Below are 22,920 nucleotides of genomic sequence, written 5' to 3'. Positions count from 1 at the left end.
AAAGAATGGCATCCATGTCACCCTGCAGCTAAGGTCCCAGAAAAGTCCCCTGGCAGGCCAGTCCCATGTTGTATTTGTTATCAAGCCCCCAGTGCCCAGCAGAGGGGCGTGTGGTGATACTTGGAGAGAAAATGCCAGCGGGAAGGGAGTGGACCTGGGGCTGGGAGGAGGGGGTGTGGGGAGAGCTGAGCGAGGGACATCCAAAGGGGCAGTGCGTGGGGCCCAGAGCAAATACCGTCCCCTCTCCTATTTTGGTGTGGCCAGCAGGGGGACAGGGGCCACACGCTCCCTGTGACCGTCCCTCGAGAGAGGGCTGGCGGGGGGGACCCTGATGAAGCTGACTAGTCCTCTCCGTGCACCTTTGGGGAATACGCTTGGCCCGACTCCCGGCTGCGTGGAGAACACGTCCCCTGCCCAGCGGCCTCGGCTTCGTGGGGCGGGACCTTCTGTTTGTCCTGCAGGAAGCAGGATGGCAGTGTCTGCCCCGGTGTCCTGGCCTCGGCCCAAGGCTGAACGCCTGGCCGGCTCACCCGGGACCCGGCGAAGGAAGGACACCTGCTGTCCGCCTGCCTCTGAACTGCCCGCTGGCAGCCGGTCAGGGCCTGGCCACGGACCCAGCTGGCAGGCACGGGGGAGAGGCAGAGTCTGCTCTCGGCCACTCAGGCAGCAAGAGGGCTGGGGGGGCTGGGGGGGGCCTGCAGGGCGTGCCAGTGGGTCGGTGCTGTCCTCCCCCACAAAGACACAGCCAAGTCCTACCCCTGCACCTGTGCACGTGACCTCATTTGGAAATAAGGTCTTTGCAGATGTAACAAACAAGGATTCAAGAGGAGACCATCCTGGATTAGGGCGGACCCCTCATCTGGGGACCGGTATCCTTAGAAGAGAGAAGGGAAAGGGATGTAAGAGACACAGGGAGACCCTGGAGTGATGCAGCCATAAGTCACAGAGCTCCTGGGGCCACGGGGACCTGGAAGCAGCAAGGAGGGACCCTCCCTACGGACCTGGGGGCGGGGGGGATGGGTAGTCCTGCCTACACCTTGGCTTTGGACTCTTGGCCTCAGACCTGGGAGAGAACTGGCCACTGTTGTTTGAAGCTCTCAAGCGCCTGCTGGTTGTCGTGGCAACCCAGGCAACAACAGTCGTCCAAGTCCTGCCGGCCACTCGAAGGCACCTCCAACCACAGGGCGTCCCCTGGCCGTGTCCAGCGGAGCCTGGGAAACATTTCCCCCAAGGAAAGAGGCGGGTCAGGGCCCAGCCAGTGCTCACTGGGTTCCAATGTCCCCAGGTACCCATTTGAGGGTCCTCAGGCTTCCCACAGGCAGTGGGTAGGGTTCGGAGGTGACGATAGGAAGGTTCAAAGATCAGACTCAGGAGCCACGATGCTGAAACGCAGGATTTTGAGTTTAATGTTTTCTGAAAGAGCGTCAGGATGGCAGGAAGCGGCGGCGGGCACCCTACTGGGTGGCATACCCGTGGGAGCCCAGGCTGAACGTCTGACCAGCAGAACTCCTTCAGAGGGCGGATGTGTGGACCCGGACCCTGTGGCCAGGCCCAGGGCAGAGGCGTTGGTCAAGACCAAGGGTCCCCAGGTGGTGGGAGGGAAGCCTTCTGGAGGAACTTAAGGGCCCACGCAGGTAGGAGAGTGACCCTGGCCCTGGGCATTAATCAGAAGCACGAAGGGCTGCAGGGCCAATGTAGGCTGCAGGCCAAAGCACCAATCCCGGCAGCAGCCCACCCCAGGCATCCCACACCCACCTCAGAGAGGGGGTCTGACCGCATGGTTGGGACAAGCCTTTCTCCTGGCACCAGGGACCGAGTCCCAAGATGGGCCGAGGGGGACCTCCAGCCCCTCCCAGCTCCCTCTCGCTCCCACGCAGTGTTCAGCTGCTGGTTGGAGGCCTCGGGGAGGGCTCCGGGGCTGAATGCTGAACCCTCTGGAAACACGAATCTGAGACGGCGTGCCATGGGGTTTATAGGAAATGTCTAACCGTGATGGCTGCTACCGAACCAAAGGCCTGCTGCCTCCCGTGGGTGACGTGTCTGAGAGGAGGAGCAGAGGTGATGCCAGGATGGTGGGCACAGAGGCCCTGCCCAGGGCTCAAGGGAGGGGGAGGAGTGGAGCAGAGCCGTACGAGGTGTGCGGCTCTGCCCTGGTGATCCTGAGCTTTGCTCCTCACAGAAACATCTGGAGGTCCCGGGCCCAGAGTCCCTAGCTGCTGCCAGGGGCCTGCGGGTGACAGTGAGGGAGCTGCTTTTCCCAGCATGAGACCAAGACCCAGGGCTTGGCTGTCCTTTTGGAAGCTGACATTTGCTTCCCCAACCCAAACCCCCTCACTATTGTGGCTCAGAAAGACCCCTGAACCCTCAGACAAGGCCACAGAGATGTCCACAGGATGTGACATCAGTTCGGCTGTCCACAAGAAGGTTCGTATGTGGCCTGAAAGAATTGAGCCAGATGTGGTCCACTATCAATCTCCTGTTAAAAGGAATCTCCTGCAACCTTGAGAGAAACAGGCCTCCCCCGGGGTCCAGGGCGGCTGTGGGAAGGCAGTGGCTTCCTCTCCCGGAGGTTCCTGTGCTCGGCTCAGCTTTCAAAATTTGCATAATTACTTTGAGCAACAGAGAAAAGATGACTTACTCTGGGACACCGACACCGTGCCACGTGGCAGGGGACCGCGCGGAGGTCACTTAAGGATATGTCCACAGAGGGGAGCTGGAGGTCCCGGCCACTCTCAGGCATCTGCGCCGTGATTTCATCTCTGGAGGCAGCAAGGCCTGGGACCACACGGCTGTTTTCCCTCCCATTCTTGCGAGGGGCCTCATGTCGAATGCCAAAGCTGGGGGCGTGGGGACTGGGTAACCCAGAGCGAGGGGAGAGCTGACGGTGTCGGCCTGGTGCTGGACCTGGTGCTGGACCGTGGGGTCCAGGCGAGCGCGAGCGGGGGAGTCAGCCTGGCGGAGCGGCGGGAGGCCAGGCGGCTAGGGCTCGGCCGCGTGCTTGACCAGGTAGCCGCTGAAGGTGATGTAGGTGTCGAACTCGTCGCTGAAGATGGCGTTCTCACGCTCGCCCTTGAAGAGACGCACCCACACCTCGTCCTGGTCCCGCAGCTCGAGCATGAGGCTCTGGCTCTGCATGATGCTGCGGTCGCTGACCTGGGCGTACAGGATCACCACCTCCTCCGCGTTCCTCATCACGTGCAGGTACGTCTCCTTCTGGTTCCAGGTGTGCACGTTGAGGCTGAAGAAGTAGATGCCGGGCACGTAGCAGTAGAACTTGCCGGTGAACATGTTGAAGTGGCCGTACAGGTTCACGAACTCCGTGTCGAAGATCACCGTCTGGTAGTAGTCGTTGCTGTGCAGCGGCTTCTTGCGGCCCACGGAGAAGGCCGCGTAGTGGTTCTTGCAACGGTCTCCCGGGGCCCCCATGGAGCCTTTCTGCCCTTTGGGACCCATGTGGCCCCGGGCACCTGCCGCCCCGGTTTTGCCGAATTTCCCTTGCAGGCCCCGATATCCCCGGTCACCCTTCTCCCCTGAAAGGGACAGAAAAACACACGGCGTCAAGCAAGCGGACCCGACCTCGGGGTTCTATTTTCACCCAGAAGCAACAGTTATTTTTTTCCTTCTGGAAAGTCCTGGCAAAGCAAAGGGAACATATGGGTTTGTCCAACGGCAACAGGCGCTGAGTCCAGGCCGCGGCTCATGGCGCAAATGGACTGCAGATGTTGGCGCAGCCCAGGGACCCAGGACCCGGCCACGTGTCTTCCCAACACTGTGATTTTGCAGAATTACCCACCGTGTGCAGGACCTGGGCATGCGGGCGGCTGGGTGGAGGGCTGGGGGCGGGGAGGGGAGCGCCAAGCCTCAAAACAGAGCCCAGAGCCTGTTGTGTGGACACAGGTGGGGGAGAGCCAATCTCTCCTCTTGGAAAGGGGCCAAGAGCCTCAGAAACGGCATTTCCTCTCCCGGCCCTCTGACGACAGCCTGCCCCTGCTCTGTGCCCGAGGGAGCCGTCCTGGTCCCCCTCAACCCCATCTGGACAGAGACGCCCCACGCCCGGGGGAAGGCCCCTGGCTCAGTAGCACACTGACCTTTCAGGATGGTGATATTGATCTGTGGCACCGGGACAGCGGGGTACACGGGGGCACTATGGTCACAGCAGCGATAGCACCGGGACGCTGGGGGCTCCTCGCCCTGCTGGGGACTGTATTTGTCATGCTCCCCTTCAGCCCTAGGGGAATAAAGACATCCCAGTGAAAGCCGTAAGCCACCAGAGCTGGGAACCCCTCTCTCCTCTGCCAGGGGGCCAGCATCGCCGACTAGCCCCCTCGCTCTCTCAGACATGAGGGGCTGCGTGAGCTTCCCCTCGACAGGGACCCACTGGCTCTCGGTGAATTCTGGGGCCCTCAGATTTGGGAGAGAGACATGCCCCCCCCCCCCCGTTAACAGCAATTGAAAGTAATGGAAACAATAATAACAAAAACAGCAATCAGCCGGCTGGTGTGGCTCAGTGGTTGAGCATCGACCCATGAACCAAGATGTCACCAGTTCGATTCCCGGTCAGGGCACAGGCCCGGGTTGCGGGCTCGATCCCCAGCAGGGGGCGTGCAGGAGGCAGCCGATCCATGACTGTCATCATTGACGTTTCTCTCTATCACTCTCCCTTCCTCTCTCTCAAAAAGACCAATAAAAACATTAAACACACACACACATACACCCCACTCCACCCCACCCCTAATCATTTGTGGGCGCTGCCAGACAGAGGCTGCTTGGAAGAATCTGCCCCTGAAGGAGGAGGCCTTTGGGCAACGTGACGATGCTGTGACTGGCCGTCCCCTTCATGCATCTGCGATTCTAGAAGATGCTAGATGAAGCCGACTCCCTGTAAATGAGGGAGTTCGACCAGATCTTTGGGGTCTCTTCGAGCGGAAGCAGCTGGAGACTAGTATTTACAAAGCAGCGTTGGAAGACTGGCTCCTGGGCTGGGTGGACGTGACAGCCCCATGCTGCCACCTTGTGGCACAATGCTGCACTGTACTCTCACCCACAGCTCTGCGCCCTGGCTCCAGGGCGGGGACAGGACCCTCTGGGAGGTGGCACAGTCCCTCTCAATGCGCCAGCACCTTATCTAACTCCACGCCAGCTTTCAAACCCCAGGACAATCGAGGAAAGGGATCTATATGCCCTCAATCCGCGCCTGGGAGGCTCCCACGTGTTCAAGACACAGTCACTCCTCTGCCTGGTCTCCCCAGCACCCCCACCCCAGCATCGTAGGCCCCCAGCCACTGCATCAGGTTATGGGTGTCTGCCCCCCACAACCTCAGAGTTCCTGGAGACCAGGGACTGTGCCATTCATCTGTGTATCCCCGGTGCCCAGCAGATGGCCGGACCAACAGTGGGCACTCAGTGTTTGTTGGATGAAAAGGAGGGGCGATGGGGGTGAGGGATGTGATTTTGCCCCAAGGCCTGGGCAGTCCCACTGTTCTCTGAAGACAGTGAAGCCTTGGGTACCAAGTCAGCCCAGGGCTCAAATTAATGAACAAACTGAAAGCCGGGGTCAGGCTGTCACCTGGGCGTCCAGGACTTCACTTTTGTTTTTGTTACTCCTTACCTGAAGATATTTTTCCCATTGATTTTTAGAGCGGAAGGGAGGGAGGGAGGGAGATATATATATATATGTGGAGAGAGAGAGAGACATGTGAGAGAGACACATGGGTGGGCTGCCTCCCACACATGCCCCGACCGGGGCTGGGGATCGAACCTGCAACCCAGGTACATGCCCTTGGCCGGGAATCAAACCTGCGACTTTTGGTGCGCCGGCCGACGCTCTAACCACTGAGTCCACCGGCCAGGGCTAGGACCTCACATTCAGTGAATGACGGTTTCATGAGTAACCCGAAGCATCTTGGGTACTCCTACAAAATATCCCAAGCAGCCAAAGTCTATGTCACTGAAGGTCGTGTTTGTGGAGACAACGCCACTGAGAAGAAATCCGTAACTTTTCCAGGAAAGCTGCCGCTTCTGTTGCCAGGCATCAGCAATCCTTCCCCATCCTGCAGCTTGACCCGATGGTCAGGGTCGTGGAGACCAACCGGCTGTGGGTCCAGCATCGTCCCTGCTCCCACTTCCTAGAGCCCAGCTGAGCTTCTCAAAGGGCAAAGTGGAAATGGAGAGACACCGAGGGCGGGGCAGGGTTTTGCTCTGCTCTTTAGTTAAAGATGTGGCTGCAAAACCCCACCCAGATCCACATTCCTCTGGACTGGAATGAGGCTGGGTCACTGTTCTCAGCCTCAGATAAGGTGCCCAGGTCACTGAGTGGGAAAATGGCTCGTCTGGCCTCCAGGCCCAGCTTCCTCAGACTCCACGGAGCTCCTTCGCATGGAGAGGGGAACAAGCCCCGTAGATGCTGGAGCACCAGGCTCAGCCCGGCCAAGCTGGAGCTCCCGCAGCCTCACCTGCAGCCTCACTTGCATGCGCACCCCAACCCGCACCTGCAGCCTCACCTCTCTGCATGGTCCAGGAGTGGCTCCTCTGTCCCCTCCTGCTCCTGCTGTTCCTGCTGGCCAGGCGGCACACGGCCCAGCACGAGACTCCAGGCGAAGGCCAGCAGCAAGCAGCGCGCCAGCGCGAGTCCCAATCCATGGGACCCCATCGTCCCGCAGCGCCCTGCTGGGAGACACACACTGGGAAGGATGCGGTTGTCAGGGGCTCCACAGGGGCACCCAGCTGCCCAAGCCCACCAAGCCTCCCAGGATGGGACCCCCCGGCCATGGGGTTCCGCAGACGGTCATTTATCAGCCTTATTAGGACAACAAGCAAAATCCCACATGGGTTTTGGGGATCACTGTGCAGCGACTCTGCCCCAGCCGGCACCTTGGGAACCGGCGAGTAGGCAGGTGTGCACATTGCTCTGTGGCCACCAGAGGACGACAACCAGTGAGCGTCCCGGAGCATCCAGTTTACAGTGTCAGGCGGGGCCCAGCCCCAGCCCCAGGGGGCAGCTGTAGTCCTCGGAGGCCAACCCCATGTCTCACTCACCCTGCTCTGGGAAAAGCCACAGACAGGACCCTTCTAGTCCAGGATTGAGACGGTCCTTCCACACAGAGATGTCCACGGGGGGCCCAGTGAGCCCACTCGGGTGGTGCTTGGGTTTAAAATAGGCAAAGCACCCTACTGGATTTTAGTGAGGGGTATCCCCCCAGCTAGCTGTGGCCAATCCTCACCCATCTTTGCTCATAATTTAACACCTCAAAGGACCTGTGGCGATGTAGTTTGACCGTCTTTGGCTGCCCAGTGAGAAAACCGAGGCCCAGTGGGAACAAGAACCGCCGGCCACGTCAGGGTGGGATCAGGTCATGACTGAGACAAGCCATACAAGCCAGACAGCAACCTCCAAAGTCCTGCACCTGATCTCTTCTAATTCCTCTTTTACGTTTAGGGAAACCGAAGCCCTGAGACGGAGTTCTCCATTGTCAGGACTATCTGCCCCGATAAATGCCGCTTCGACGCTCCCGGGGAGCCAGGGCTTCCTTCAGACACCCACTGTGCGGAGGCCTGGAAGTGGCGAGGGCGTGACCCTCTGCCCTGGGCCGGTCTGTGGGGTTCCCGCTTACACCCCATGTTAGGGGCTCCCTGTCACAGCTCTGGAGAGACCCCGTGCCATGTCAAGAGGACAGAGGGGAGGCAGAGAGCGGGGACCAGAGCCTGGGACAGAAAAGGCAGATGTGATGAGACTCAGAGCCGGGAAGACTGCCCCTCAGGAGCCCCCTTCCTCCCAGTCACCCACCTTCTGCATGACCCCCACCCCTCCACTGCAGGGCGTTAACTGGGCCCCTGCCTCCAAGTTGTCCACCAGCCAAGCATCAGGGCCCAGGGACCCTTCCGGTAACCGAGGCCGCTTGGACCAGCCTCCCACTCAAAATCTTTACGACCTCCCTTGGCTCCTTGGCAGGACAAGCCTGACCCTCCACCTCTGTCCCCACTCTCAGCTGCTCAGCACAGCACCCCATACCTCGAATTTCAACGCACACACATAGCCCGGGAATCTTATCAAAATACAGATCCTGCTTCACCGGCCCTGGGGCGGGGCCATGAGCATCTGCATTTTCAAAAAGGCCCAGGTACCGCCAGTGCTGCTGGTCCGAGGACCACGCGAGGGCCAGGTGCCAGTCGCGCCCTCACACACCCGCCTCCACCCAGCGGCAGGCCGCCCTGACCCTGGCCGGGAGCTCTCCTCTCTGCTACCAAGAACCCGGCTAGCGGGGCCCCGGCCACGGGCACCGGGCGCCGGGCTGGGCGGGCAAGTACCGTTCCGTTCACTCTCGCGGCCTCGCCCGTTGGTGTTGGGCCTGAGAACACGTCCTTTCATCATTTCACCCCGTCGCAGACCCCGTATGAACCTGCGGTGACGCCCTTAAGGGGACAACATTCACTCATCGCGACACCGAACTTACTAATGGAGAAACAGACGAAGGGAAGTGGTCAGCCTGAGATCGCCCAGTTTTTAAGCACAAGGGGATGGAGGTGGGGGATGCGCGCTGGACAGGCTGCCCTCGGGTCACGTCAAAATCTTACCCGGTCTTCAGGACCCCGGGGGCTCAGGGCCTCCTACGTCACCTGGAGCCTCCCCAACCCGCTCCGGGCGCTAACTCTCCCTCCTCCTCGCATTCGCTCCTCACGGCCTCTTGTTCTGCACCTTCGCTTGGCCCCTGAGACTCCACACAGCCCACGGTGACCTCCCCCGGGCCTGGGACATCCTTGAGTACCTCTCGGACCAGCCTGAACTTGACTGTCACTTGACCCATTGAATTCTCTGTATCTGTTGATTTCCCTCTCTGTGTGCTTCCTGTTTTCCTCGCCGCCTTAATCATGACTCTCTTTTTCTTGTAAATGCCAAGCTTGCATCTCTTGGAAGGAAGAGAGGTTTTCCTTTCTTTAAACTTTTTTTTTGGTGGGGGGAGGGGAGCAGGGGGATCCAAAATAATGCATTTTGGAGAAGCCGGGGAAACAACAACAGGAAGTGAAGAGTGACTTTGGGGTCCTGCCTCTGTCCCCGGGACTCCTCAGCCTTGGCACCACTGACATTTGGGGCCGGGCGATTGTTTGTTGGGGGGATCGTCCTATGCATTGTAGGATGTTTAGCAGCACCGCTGGACGCCTGCCACCCACTAGATTCCATGAGCACCACCACCGCAGCTGAGACACCCAAAAATGTCTCCAGAGTTCGCCCGTGTCCCCTGGAAGCAAAAAGCACCCCCCACCCCCACCCCCCGCCGTTGAGAATCGGTGCCCCACCCCTGATGGGAGCAGCACTTTGCTCGTTGCCGGGTCTCTTTCTGGCAGGGAAGAGGGGTTTTCTGTGCCCTGATCGGGGGAGGCGGGGGCCGGGTGCAGCTGGCCTGGGGGTGAGGGTGTCAGTGGGGTGGACCTACGTGACAGGCCAGCAAAGCATCCGAGGCGCAGGGCAGACAGCGAGGGCAGCAGAGGCCAAAGCAAACCCAGAGCGAAAGCTTTTCTTCTTCAGAAATACCTTCTGCACCACTGTACCAAGCCTGGCGGCAAAGCCCGCATCCTGACCGTGTGTTCATTTAGTCACGGGATGACTCGACCTCGAACCAGACTCGGCTCCAGGCTGCCCTGAGCGTTCCCACTGGGAGGCGTCCCCTACAGAGGGACAGGTCTGCCCCCAGGAGGGCAGCGGAGGCAGGTCCGGGAAGTGGCCCCCACGGCCGGCCACACGTGGCCCAGGCCCTGGGCTGCCTTGCGGTCGAGCCATCTGAGGTCAGTTCCAGCATGACTCAAGTTCTGGACTCCCGTCTCCCAAACCCTGGGAAGAAGTCCTTCGCCAGGCTCCACAGCAACCCCGTGAATGCCTCTTCCCTTCCCCCTCGCCTCTCGGACCTGCAGCTCCTCAACCCTCCCCATCGGCAGCCAGCTTCACCACCCCAACAAGGAACAAAACGTTCGAGCAGGAGGGCGGATGACGGAGGGACCCTGGGCCAACTGCAGGATCCGGAAGAGGTGGGAGGCCTGGAGACACTTCCTCGTCAGCAGTTTTCATCCCCCCTCAGCCCTGTGTGGAGCTGGGTGCACCCTTGAAGGGGGCAACACCCCCAGACACATCCAAGTTTCCCTCTGCTTAAAATCGGGCCTGTCCTCTTTGGCCCCGCCCACCTCCTTATTGTCACAAGGAGTCTGACAGTCGCCTCCCAGAGCTCAGGCACCACATGTTTGTACTTTGTCTCGCTGCCACACCCAGCCCAGCACCTTTTGAGGAAGGCATTTTATAAACATGGTTTTCCCTCTCCCTTTGTCCCCATCGGGTGGCCAGCTGTTCCAGAGGGAGAAGCCTAGGATCTCCCTGGATTAGCAACAATTAGCAACAGTTTAGAAAACAAGCCCAACAGCCCCTGTAGCCCCAGCAGCTCCTCTCAGCAGAAAATGCCGCTGGGGCACGGCTCGCTGAAGGCCCACCCTTCACACAGTGGGGTTTGGGAGACAGGCATCCAACCCCAAACTCAGGAAGGTGCCCAGCAGAGGAGGCAGAGGGTCCCGGGTTACAGCCAGGGTCAGAATGGCAACATTGAAGCAAATGGTTACAGCCAGGGTCAGAATGGCAACATTGAAGCAAATGGTTACAGCCAGGGTCAGAATGGCAACATTGAAGCAAATGGTTACAGCCAGGGTCAGAATGGCAACATTGAAGCAAACGGTGAGTGGTGACATTCTAAGCGGCGCTGCCCGATGCATGGCCATGAGCCACATGTAGCTATTTCATTGCAAACGGATTAAAATTCAATAAAATTCAGAATTCAGCTCCTTCAGAACGCAAGCCACGTTCCCAGCCCTCGGTAGCTGCCCGTAGCTGGTGGCCACCGCGTTGGACAGCCCAGGGCAGAACTTCTCCATCGTTGCAGAGAGCCCGAGAGCTGTGTCCCAGCACGATGACGCCAGTGCTGGAGGAGGGAGGGACTGCGAACAAAGAGCAGCCAGAAATCTGGGAGTCATTTAGGCTCCTTCCTCTCCTGCACCCGCCACATCGAATCAGCCACCAGCCCTCGTTAATATCTGCTGAAGGTCTCTCCTTTCCACCGCTGGCCTGCATTGCACGCTTTCCAGGAGCACTGGCTGTGCCCCAGACCTCAGTCCACCCAACACCAGTATCTTCGTCTGGCTTTTGTGGGACCTGGACATCACCCCCAAATTCTATCTGCATCAGCTCGGACCTTCTCCCACACTAACGTCTTCTAGGTCAAGGATGAGTTGTCGCTCAGCACCCAACCACTCCTTGTTTCCACACAGCCTCGGCCATTCCTCGGCAACCGCCTCCTGCTCCTGCCCCCTGCCCCCTGCCCCCTGCCCCTCCCAGTAGCCTCTCCACCAGAGAGGAAGCCCGAGGCCGCCCCCCCCCCCCCTTACAGCTGCCAGAATTCTCCTGCCAGACGGACGCTCCAAGCTCTCCAGCTGCTGGGGGAGGTCTCCTGGCTTCGGATCCTGAGGTGCCCAGCAGGGAGAAGGTGTCATGTTGGGATGTCCCTTTGGCCCTGATGACCATCAGCGTTTTCCTCCCCAGAAGCTGTTCCTCACACTCAGTGTCCACTGACCACACTCGCGACGGGCAGGAGGGAGGCAGCGTGGCGCCCAGATGAACAATGCATGGTCCCCGATCCCAGAGCCCGTTTCGTATCTTATTTTGCCTCCTAGGACTGGGCAGCCCCAGCTCAGTCCCGGACCCTGCCCCCCCCACCCCCGCTCTCCCCAATCTTGCAGAGGCTGCAGCAGTGGGGGTGTGGGATCAGGTCAGTGGGAGGTGAGCAGCGCCTTTCCCGGAGCCTGGGCATCCCGGGCCATCTCACACCCTGAATCTCCCTCTTTTCCACTTTCCAAGAAGCAGCTCGGCTCTTGGGCTTAGAGAAGGAGCGTTTATTTCTGAAGGTCTGAGGGTTTATTTGTTTACCCCGAGGCCCAGGGTCAGGGATGGAGATGGGGCTTTCCAGTGATAAGGGAGGACTTCTTTCCCTCACGTGGAGCAAGGTCTGACTTGGGACAAAACGGTGAAGGAAAGAGGGGCCAAGACTGCCCCCTCCCCCCCCACACCCTAAAACATTCCCATCCTCTCCTGGGGAGCTAACAGCCAGGAACTGCTCACCTGGAGCAGAGACGGACGCAAAGTTTCTGCCCAGGCCCTGCAAACGGGGACCACGTGGGCCGCAGGCGGCAGGCCTCTGGGGGCACCTGGCCAGCCTGGCCCAGCCTCCGCAGCTCCAGTCCCGGCCCCGTGCAGACAAAGATTTCCTTGACTGGGGCGCTGTCCTCAGATCACCTCCCAGCTGTGGGCCTCTGGCGGCGGGCTGGCCACTGCTTTGAGAACCGGGTGAGAGAGGAGCCAGTGACAGCTCATGCTGTGCCTCGAGCCCTCTCTGCAGGTGGCCTGGCCTTCAGCCCGCTTCCTGGCAGCAGAGACGCCCTTGGGGAGCGGCCCGCGCCCAGACAGGAGGAAAGAACCGGGGCCCCCCGGGGCCCCCGTCCGTCACACTGTCCTTTCACGAGCGGTACAACCGTCGTCGGTTTTCTGGAGCCTGGATATCAACTTAGCAATTTTCATCCGCCCGCAGAGGAAGCCTGGCAAAGACAGAACTCCGTCCCGTGCCCACTGGCCTCAAGGGCAAGAAGAGAATTCAGCTCAGCATCCAATCAGCCCTGCTGCCCAGTCCAGCCAGGACGGCTATGGCTCCAATCAGCGGCGTCCCTCGATGCCAGCCCTCTGCGGAGTGACCGCCAGGGACGACCGCAGCCTCTTCCTCCCCAGCTCCGCCGTCGCCCCCTTCGGGATGGCAGCTTTCCTGGCTGTGCCCCGGCTCTCAGCCCCTCACCCCAACACCCTTTCTGCCTGTCCTTTCCTACACAGTGGCATCAACCGAAAGCTTCCCAGTGTCCGTCCCCACTTGGGCCTGGTCTGTGCTCTCCAAAACAGTAGTCACGAGCCGTGGGGCTGGCTAGATTAGTTAAAATAAACGAAGACATTCTCAGTCCCATGAGCATATTGTAAGTGGCCGCCTTCCTGGACAGCCCAGCAGGGACAGCATCCCTCTCTGCAGGGAGCTCTCCTGGCAGCTCTGGGCTGGGCCCAGGTACCTGACCGTCTTCTGACCGTCTCTGCTCTGTCGTAGACCCCTGGGCCCCACTGAACTCCCTGTCTCCTACCCCAGCGCCCATCATACCAGCTTCCCCTGTGGAAAAGTCGAAGCCGCTCACACAGGGCCCGGGCCAGAGAGCTGGGAGCCATAAAGACTCCAGACGCTCCTGCATCTGCCTCCTCTGACCCATCCCCACCCTCCTGAAGGTCTCTCTCTAACCCTAACCCCCCCGCCACCCAGCCTCTGTCACCACTTCTCTGTCGGCTCTTCTCCGGTCTCCCCGCCTCTCGTCTCTCTTCCAAACTGCTCACCAGAGGCAGCTTTCAAAACTGCAGAGCGGAGCTCCACCCTTGGCTTAACAGGAGCCACATGGAAATAAAGGGACTGTCTGAACCCCCAGCTCCTGCCTCACTTCTGGCCCCCCTCATCCCACCCGGCTCCTGTGTCCTTCACTCCAGCCATCTGGAGCCACTCCAAGTCCCCAACACAAGTCCCAGGGTCTCATCCTATGTCTCTTTCTCCCACCACCTCCTTCATCCACATGCTCCTCATATCCAGCCCAATGCCGCCTCCTCCGGGAAGCCCCCTCTCCAGCATCCAGTACAGGCCCGCCTTGAAGGTTGGCTGGCTGGCCTTCGGTACTGCTTGGCCTGCACACTCACTTCTCAGGCTATTCCCAAGCAGCAGAACCACCATGCGAGAGGACTCCGGGAACCCACAGTGCAAACCCCCCCCTGACTCGGGGTCGGGTGACGCAAGGCACAATATTAAATGTCCTGGGAACGCAGGATCCTGGTGTGGCCACCCAGCCGTCTCTTCCTCAAATGCTCCTCTTACCTGCACTCGGAAAACCTAATGCTTCAGAAAGAGGTGCCGCCCACGGCCTCCGTGAGCCAGGGCGACGTGCCACCTCAGCGTCCTGAGGAAACAGCCTCAAACGCCTTTCGCTATTACAACCGCTGGTGCAGCATAGGGGGGGCCTGGCGGGCGCGCTCAGTGGTTAGAGCATCGGCCTGCACACCGCGGGGCCAGTCGGTGTGTCTCGCTCCCCTTCCCGCTTCCACTCTCTCTAAAAAAAAAAAATGGAAAAAAATATCCTCAGGTAAGGATTTAAAAAGGGAGGGGGGGCCCAGCCGGGCGTAGCTCAGCGGTTGAGCGTCGACCTAGGATCCAGGCGATCAGGGTTCGATTCCCGGTCAGGGCACATGCCCGGGTTGTGGGCTCAACCAATGACTCATCATTGATGTTTCTGTCTCTCTCCCTCTCCTTTCCTCTTTCTGAAATCAATAAAAATATATTAAAAAAAAAAAAAAAAAGGGAGGGGGGCTAGCTGAGAACCAGGACACCCACTTCAATAAACACGTCAGTGATGCCGGCGTGGGGTGGGGGCTGCTTTGCCGGCAGTGCCCTGGGTGCCTCTGCAAACACGTGACTATGTGCGCACACGGGAGGCGTCCATCAGCCGCGACGAGTGAAGGTGCAGGCTGCTGACACCCACACGTCAATACATGTCCACGTGGGCGCACACACACGCACACACACGCACACACGCACACACACTCGGCCGCGGGGACCCGCAGGCCACCCACCTGGCTGCTAGCAGCCGTCATCTCCGGGCGATGAAACGCGGATGTTGGCCGTATGCTTGCTGCGCTTCCCTGGGTTTGGGCCCTATAACAGCCGCATATTTTTTCCCATAAAGTCCACATTAGTTTCCACTTAGAAAAATGACAAATAAGCCCCACCCTGGGACTGAGGGAGCATCTTGTTTATTCCAGGGAATTTGCCTCTACGCATAGAACAGCAGAAGGGAGGAGGGGCTTCAGGGAGCCGAGGCAAATCCGTGGCTCTCGCAGGGCCATGGGGAGCATAAATGGGCCTGGCGCTGATGTCCCACAGTCTTTCTCGGGTATTTATTGAATGTGTACTACATCCCAGGCAGAGGGCGGGTTCTGGAACACAGGGAGAAGAGCAGCCCTCGCTCGGGGGCAGAAGGCCCTGTTGGAGATGCTGGGGACACGGGTCAGGCCGGGGACGGACACCTTACTGGGCTAGGGTCAGGCCAGCTGGAGAGAACTGGTCTTCTAGAAGCAGGATGTTCGTCTGTCCCTGACACACTACTTAGTGGTGGCACCTGCTACCAGAGGAAGCTGCCCGTAGCCCTGAGACGACTCCACGGGGCCAAGTCCCTGAGCCCATCGTCGGGATTTCTGCACAGTGGCCACGCAAGCTCACGGCCCATCGTCTATCAGAGACTCCCGCTAACAGCCCCAGCTGTTAGCACCGATGAGATGCCGGGCTCTGGGCCCCTCACCCCAGGTCCCACAGTGGGGAGGGGCTGGAGCTCAGGTGAGCCCCAGGGATGTCTGACACTTCATCTCGAGGGGTCCCAGGAAGATGGCAGATAGGACAGGCTCATGCAGCCAGCTTGCAGTCCAGCAGCTCCCAGCTGCCATGTGTCCAGCTGCTTGGCCCCCTTGGTTCCCCCTGGAACAGCAGCTGCACCTTGGCTCTGAAGAGCTTACCACCAGCTGGGCCCGCGCATTCGTTCATTCATTCGTTCTGCAGATTACTGAGGGCCTACTCTCCGCCAGGTGCTGAGATTTCTCTAGGGATGCCAGCCAGCCAGGAGTTTAATTCCTTTGGGTGCAGGCAAAGCATTACCGGGAACACGCCCCTCAACATATAAGGGGCGTAGCTGTGGGACGTGCATTTTTAGGGCACTCACTGCTTTTGCAAGGTGGACGGAAACCCCAGATGGAAAAGGGAGGGCAAGAAGCCCACGTCCTGAGAGGGTGGCAATGGTTTCGTCCAGCCCCCAGCATCCTCTGATGGGAGGAAGCCCATTGGATCGCTGCCTGGGGACCTCGTGGGCGGACCCCTAGTAGGGGCACCTGCAGAGAGGGGATGGGAAGCAGGAGACTACAGGAGCTGGGACAGAAAGGGGGGCGGGCATCGGCCTCTAGCCCAGGTCCCCAGCTGCCTGGCCTGGTCCCGCCCCTCCTTAGGTGCCATTCTCAGGGTCTTCTCACCCCCGGGACTCACAACTATACCTTCATGGGGGAGGGAAGTCCTGATGCCTGAAGACCCAAAAACCCCATGGAACCTCACCCCCCTGATCCACCCGTCTCTCACCAGTACCCACTCGATTCTGCACAGAGAGAAAGGGCCCAATTGCTTCCAAGCACATCTCAGTCCCTACCCAAAGACCAGCCCCAGGAACCCCTGGGGCGGAGTTGCAGGGCCAACCTAGCCTGACTGCACCCCTTGCAAACCCACCAGAGCTCGAGGCTTTCCCAGATGAGGCGCTTTCCCTTCGGGACAGGGGTGTAACCCATGGCAAAGGATTTGGGGCATTCCACCAAGGGTGGCCTGACCAGTAGCCAGCAGGGACAGGGGACCCAGCCCAGCACAGGGCACCAAGCACTTGGTTTCCCGATGTCCCACCCCTCATGCACCACCCCCTGCCTATCTGCCTCATTCCCGTGCTCCCTGCCCACAGCCTCCTGCCTGGCTTTGTCTCATTTCAAAGAAAATTCCTCCAGGAGCCAGGGAGATGGTCAGACCCCGAGGCCCAGCCTGGCCCACAGCCATGCTCATGGCATCCATGCTCAGGGCAGGACTCCCCAGTTGGACTGGGCCATCCACAGCTGAGAAGGGGTTGACTCCAGGGGCCTCCAGAGCAGGCCAAGAACACCCGTGATAGGCTTGGGGGGGGGCTCCAGTGCCCCTGCTCACATTTGCCCCACTCTGAGCCCAGCTCTGGAAAGCAAGCGTGGGAGAGGGTGAGTGGCTTCCCCAGACAATAAGGGCCACTTGTGTCTCCCATTTCACAGGCATCTCTCAGTGGGACCCAGAGATAAAGATGTCCCTACGAGCCCCACCGCATCTCATACCCCTGAGCCCATCCCAGAGAGGAAGGGAGGTAAGTGTCACTGAGGTTCTGCTGTGGGGCTCGGGGAGGAGGGGAGAGCCATGTGCCCGGTTCTGAACGTCTGCGGTTCCAGAGTGCAGAACGGGCCCTGCCAGGCCAAGGACCCCGCATGGACCCCGGGCAGGCTCCTGAGAGTCCCAGATCCCAGGCCTCACAGGACCGGCTCTGGGGCTGCCCGAGGGCATGGCAGGAAGCACCATGCAGGCTTCGATGGCCCTGTCACACTGTCCTCTACGTGGCAGACAATCCTTGCGCTATGTGAGGGTCGGGGAGATGCCTGGCCTCATGTGACTTTGAGAGGAGGGAGAGTCCAGCAGGTAAAAACAGGGCAAAAATAATAACCCCCAGCCTACACTGTCGTTACGCCACCAAGATGAATCGCTGCGGAAGGCTGTGCCCCCCAATTAAATATCTCTGGGTCCTCCGGGCAGGGAGACGGGGCTGCTCCCAGTGGGCTGGCAGGCAGAGCTCCTGACCCGCGGCTTCCCAGCCTCCCTTTCCCAAAGGCCCCGAAGCCTCGGCCGCTCCCGGCCCTAGGAACAGGGACCCACACCAGCCGCCAGCCCGGGGACATGCCTGTGTCCAGGGAGGACTCCCAGCAGCACCACTGCATCTACGAAATTCCTTTCATCTCTGTTTTGATGGGTGAAGCTCAATGCCAAAATACTTGGTCTGTGAGTCATGCTAATTACAGCTGGTGGTTGAGGGAGGGCTCGAGGCACCGGGAACAACGGAACGAAGAAATTGTGCTGTGCTGGTTCCCGGAGCAGGGAGGTGATGTCCCAGGAAGGAGGAGCCTGCGCCCTCCCTGGGCCACGTCGGCTTTCTCAGCTCCCACCGGGGAGGTGCCCCTTGCTGCCGGGTTGCACCTGCCCCGGACAGGTGGCAGCACCCTCCGGCAGAAGGGGGCCCACCCAAGCCCTTCTGCTCAGAGCTTCTCTGTCTCCCTGACGTGCTGTTTGCAGGGAGCACTTTCCTTGGCATCACTGGAGACTCGAGGTGGGAAACGGAGGGGAGAGCTCGAGAGGAGCGAGAGGAGCGGCCAGGGCCCCTGGGAAGCAGGACCCGGCTGTCCTTCTGCCCCAGGGCACATTCTCTGTTCTCTCTGGGCAGCTGGGAAGTGGGAATTTGGAAAGGAGAAGCTCCGAGTTCCAGCCTCAGCCTGGATTGCTGTGCATCCTTCAACCAATCGCATCCCCTCTCTGGGCACAGAGACGCGGGTCTGAGTCTCTGGTCTTCATCTACCACCCGTGGGCAAGGAGTGAGGCCTCCCTGAGCTTCTCAAGGCTGAAAGCGCCACGGATAGGACTGTTGAGAACACTTGCTCTGGATCACAAACACACACACACACACACACACACACACACACACACACACACACACACACACACACACACACGTGGCTCCCGCTAGTTTTATTGCGGTGGTTGTTGTTGGGTTCATCCCTAAGCTCCTCTCATCCACTCAGCTCTCAGGTCAAGAGGGTGAGTGGGGAGGAGGGATGGGCGGGGACAAGGCAGCCTTCTGACCCCCATCTCCCCTCCACCTGCGTTTTCTGTCTCTCCTGCCTTCCGCAGGGACACCAAGCAGGCCTGGGGACGTCGGAGCTTCCCGGCCAGGCAGGCCTCCCCCTGCAGCACACAGCAGGCCAGTGCCTCTGTTCGGACGGGCTCATGGGCCAGCCTCGAGTGTTCCGCACTATAAAAAGCAAAGGTCCAGCAGCCTCTGGGGACCTCGAATCCTCCCCCGGGGACCCAGACTCAGCCAACAGTTGAGAAAATTCCATTTCTCAGGACGCTCCTTGATTTCAAAACTCCAAGTGTGCCCAACTGCCTCCATTCCCAGAAACTAAGTGACAGGAGAGACAGAAACCAGTCCCAACGAGGCGGCTTCCTCCCCATTTCCCGCAGACGGGAGGACTGCGAGTGCCCGCGGCACAGGGGTCCACGGAAGGCGCTGGGGCTGCCTGGGAGACAGGCAAACACCTTGCGGGGGCCCAGGATGGGGGGGAGCATACCTGCAGCATGGCAGTGCCCTGGGGAGCTGGGCGGTACGTGGGGGCCGGCACACAGAGGCCTGTGCAGGCCAGAGGCCGGAGGACTCGGCCCCGGCCCTCTCCTAGCAGTGTGGGCCGCAGCCGGGAGGGTCCCCGGAAGAGGGGCACTATTGCTCCCTCTCCAGGCAGGAACCCTTCCAGGAGCACCAAGGCTCGAGTCAGCGTTTCCTGTCCTGAGTGGGGTCCAAGTTGGCCCCAGGCAGGGCCGGACAGACCTGGCTTTCGGGTGGTCCAGGCGTTATCGGGGGACGGGAGGCTCCCCACAGGTGCAGAGGGGACTTGGGTACCATTTCTTTTCCTTTCACACCTTTGGAAAAGCACCAGAGAAGAGCAAGGCAAGATGAACACCCCACAAAACACAGGGAGACGTCCCATCATTCCTGACAGCGTCCCTGGGCCACAGAGCCCCTGCTCCTGAGTCGCAGAGGGGGCCAGAGTCGGCCGTCCCCCTCCTACAGAGCCGGCTCTCCTGCAGAGCAGGCACCGGGACCTTCTGCGGCTCCCAGTCTCTCGGCCCTTTTGCCACAACTGCCACCGGGGCCCCTCCCACTGGGCTCCTCGCCCGCCTGGCAGCTAAGGTGTCAGCCCCGCTCGGCTCTGGCGCCCAGGCTGAAGCCACGGAAGGAGCCAGTCAGCGCTGGGTCCCTCCGGCCACCTACCTCCGGCCGGCGTCCCCGTCTCGGCCTCTGGGCTCTCGCGGCGCCGCCTCTTAGAGCATCTCCCGGCAGCGGAGCCTCTCCTGGGCCGAAGGGGGGAGAACAGACTTGTCGGCGGAGAGCGGGGAAGAGGGAAAAGTCGTCCGGGGAGAAGGCGCGGGAGAGGGGAGGCCCACGCAGGCAGCGGCCGGTCCCAGCCGTCCGGGCACCTTGATCTCCTTGGCTCCGAGGGCTCTCTGGCCAGAAGCGGAAACGGGTTTCTCGAAAGTGAAGGAAGAGCCGTAGAAAGCAGGACGGACGCGTAAGGAGCAAAGCCCAGCCAGATGTGAGCGGCCCGAGCCTCCAATGCTCCCAGTGTGTTTTATCCAAACAGCAGCCGCGGAGAATTAACTGTGTGTGTGCCCGGCGGGCAGGGAAAGCTGGCTGCCCTCCTCCTGGCCCCCTGCCCCTGGGGAGCCCGCCCCGGCTGGGACAGGGGTGGCCACTCCCAGTGTCTGGAAGTCCCCCCTGGTGTGGGGGTGGCTGGGAGCCCAGGATGAGGAGGATTGGGAACCCCAAGTCGCCTAGTGGCAGGGGGTGTGGGGTTCAAGGAGCTCAGGGGGCACCTGTAGCCAACTGGGAGGGATCGAGTCCGCAAACCGTGGCAGATCCAAGACACGTCTCTGATCAGGGCCTCCATCTGGGGTCCAGGGACCACCGACAGGTTGGGGGAAACCTGCGAACGCCCCGAGCGGAATGCAGAATTGCATGCGTGCACGTGTACGTACGCGTGTGTGTTGTTGGACCGTGATGGTCTGTTGCTTTGACCAGATCCAGGGGAGCGGGGTTTCCCAGAGGTCAGTGTGCGCGGGGGCGGGGCCAGGAGGGACGGAGCGTTTCTCGGTCTCATTCCTCGATAGGAGAGACGTTCCGTCCATCTTATACGCGAGTTCTCTCTAAGCAAGTCCCTTGGCCCCACCTCACAGCCCGATAGCTGCCCCGAGCTTCCTGGGAGCTGCACCCCCCCTCCCCCGAAAAAAGCCGGCTTATTCTGGAATCTTATCATATCAGGAGAAGAGATGGGATCTGGCCAGAGAAGCAAAACTCTGCTGCAGTCACAGTTCTTTCTTTCTGAGCCCTCACTCCCCTCCCATGCCCTCTCCGACCTCCTCTGAGGTCGTAACTGCACTTTTAAAAAAATACATATTTTTATTGATTTCAGAGAGGGGAAGGGAGAGGGAGAGGGAGATAGAAACGTCAGTGATGAAAGAGAGTCATTGATCGGCTGTCTCCCGCACGCCCCCTGCTGGGATCGAACCCACAACCCAGTCATGTGCCCTGATCAGGAATCGAACCGTGACCTCCCCGTTCATGGGTCGATGCTCAACCCCTGAGCCACACCAGCCCGGCCTACCTGCCCTTCCTGTCTCCTTGTCCCTCCACTCAGGGCCTCTCTCTCTGGCTGCACCTGGACAGAGGATGTAGACCCTGGGATGCCGGTTGGCGATGCTCAGGGCAAAGCAAAGAGCCTGCGTGCGGCTCACTCCCCCTCCTTGGAATATCTCTCCCGTGTCTGCTCCCCATGTGTCTGCCTGGAAGAAATCGGGGGGAGGGGGGTGCATGCCTGACAACCACTAGCCACGCTGAGAACACAGAGGTGGAAGCAGAGGGTGGGCTCTGGGCGGGGGAGCCAGTGAGAGACCAGTGGCCACTCCACAGACACCCAGCAGCCACCCCGCACCGCGGGAGCAGAGGGAGACGTGTGCCCGGTCCTGCGTGACCTGGAGAGGCTCACGGACTCTCTGGAAAGATGAAGAAACCGCATTCCCATCGGAGACACTGTGTCCTCGGTGTCAGAGGACCCGAGACTTGCTCACGATGTCGGGCTCGTGTCTGAGGCTTGGCCAAACTCGTGTCCCTGGTTCATTATCGACACAGGAAACCCGGAGATAAGCCCGTCTCCGTCCTGCGCGGAACGGGGAGCTTTCCCGTCAGCCAGGCCCGGGCCCAGCACGGGACTCACCTCCTAGTGTTCCGTCCTCAAATAGCCTTGGCACCGGGAGACTGCGGGACAGACACCACGAGAGAAGCAGGACCTTCGTCTCGGGCGTTTGAGGATCCGGGTGTTTCTCGGGGGAGCTCCCTGAACGCGGTGGGAAAGCTCCCCACGGCCCCCCCAGGGGCCCGACCCCAGAGCTCAGCGCACAGGCCGAGGGGCTTCCGAGAGAAACAGGCGTGGAGACGGGGGACTTGCTCCCGCCCCCGACCCCGTCCAACCAAGATGGTTTCAGGGTTGAAGAACTAAATGACAGCTACCTTTAAGATAATCCCGAGGCTTGGACCTGGAGGCCCAGAGCGGAGCAGAGCTCTGGAAATGCTGCCCCATAAGGCTCACAGCTGGGGCGGCCGAAAGTCCTCCGCGTGGGGGAGCCCAGCCTCGGGGGCCCTTACAGTTCCCTTACCTGCAAAGCAGAGAGGGGCCCCGGGGCTCTGATCGGAGCTGGCGAGGCCGCTTGTGTTCCGCTTGAGATGCGAGGAGCACACAGCGCGTCTTCCCCCCGGCTCTGGGGTGGCGCCCCCTCGTCCCACACTTGCCTTTCCTGCGCTGGGATCGGCGGGCGCCACTTCCCGCCTCCCGGTTGGAGTCACCTTGTTGTGCTGAATTTAGGGAAAAACTGAGTAGTCAGAGCTTGTTGTATTGGGGGTATTTGGCGTAAAGGATTAAGACCTGTAAATCCTCACGCTGTTGACGAAGGGCTGCTGGAGCGGGTACAAAGCGCTAGGATGTTTGTTATTTTTATTTTTAAAATATGTCTTTATTGATTTCAGAGAGAGGCCAGGAGAGGGAGAGGGAGAGGAGAGAGAGAAACATCAATAATAAGAGAGTCACTGATCGGCTGCCTCCTGCGGGCCCCCTGCTGAGGATTGAGCCGCAACCGGGGCAGGTGCCCTGCCCGGGAATCGAACCCTGATCTCCTGGTTCATGGGTCGACGCTCAACCGCTGAGCCACACTGGCTGGGCTTGTTATGATGATTATTCTAAGTGTGAGCGGAGCCCCCACATCTCCAGAGAGGTCAGAAAAGGGGTTATTTGTTTTCCTTGAGGCAGAAACCGGGCAGCGGGTATTAACCGGGGCAACAAGAGACGGGGTTTCTTGGGAA

General features: G+C 60.2%; 1 protein-coding gene across 1 annotated transcript; it reads right to left on the bottom strand.

Moving 5' to 3' along the window:
- Positions 1–1,155: 1,155 nt before the first annotated feature.
- C1QTNF1 (C1q and TNF related 1) lies at positions 1,156–20,101 on the bottom strand. The gene is made up of 4 exons (XM_016206302.2): positions 19,783–20,101; positions 6,501–6,666; positions 4,089–4,228; positions 1,156–3,530 (listed from the first exon to the last, which is right to left on the bottom strand). The coding sequence occupies exons 2-4, from the start codon at positions 6,647–6,649 to the stop codon at positions 2,980–2,982; spliced, it is 840 nt and encodes a 279-aa protein (XP_016061788.2). The 5' UTR covers positions 6,650–6,666; positions 19,783–20,101; the 3' UTR covers positions 1,156–2,979.
- Positions 20,102–22,920: the final 2,819 nt, after the last annotated feature.

Source organism: Miniopterus natalensis, chromosome 17 (assembly GCF_054644295.1).
Source record: "Miniopterus natalensis isolate mMinNat1 chromosome 17, mMinNat1.hap1, whole genome shotgun sequence".
Classification (NCBI taxonomy): domain Eukaryota; kingdom Metazoa; phylum Chordata; class Mammalia; order Chiroptera; family Miniopteridae; genus Miniopterus; species Miniopterus natalensis.
This window is presented reverse-complemented; position numbering and strand designations above follow the sequence as displayed.

Excerpts from the sequence above, each read along its gene's own strand:
- C1QTNF1 (XM_016206302.2), bottom strand. The coding sequence starts at position 6,649 with ATGGGGTCCCATGGATTGGGACTCGCGCTGGCGCGCTGCTTGCTGCTG. Across the intron at positions 4,229-6,500 it reads CTCCTGGACCATGCAGAGAG|GGCTGAAGGGGAGCATGACA; the intron begins GTGAGGCTGCAG and ends TTATTCCCCTAG. Across the intron at positions 3,531-4,088 it reads CAATATCACCATCCTGAAAG|GGGAGAAGGGTGACCGGGGA; the intron begins GTCAGTGTGCTA and ends TGTCCCTTTCAG.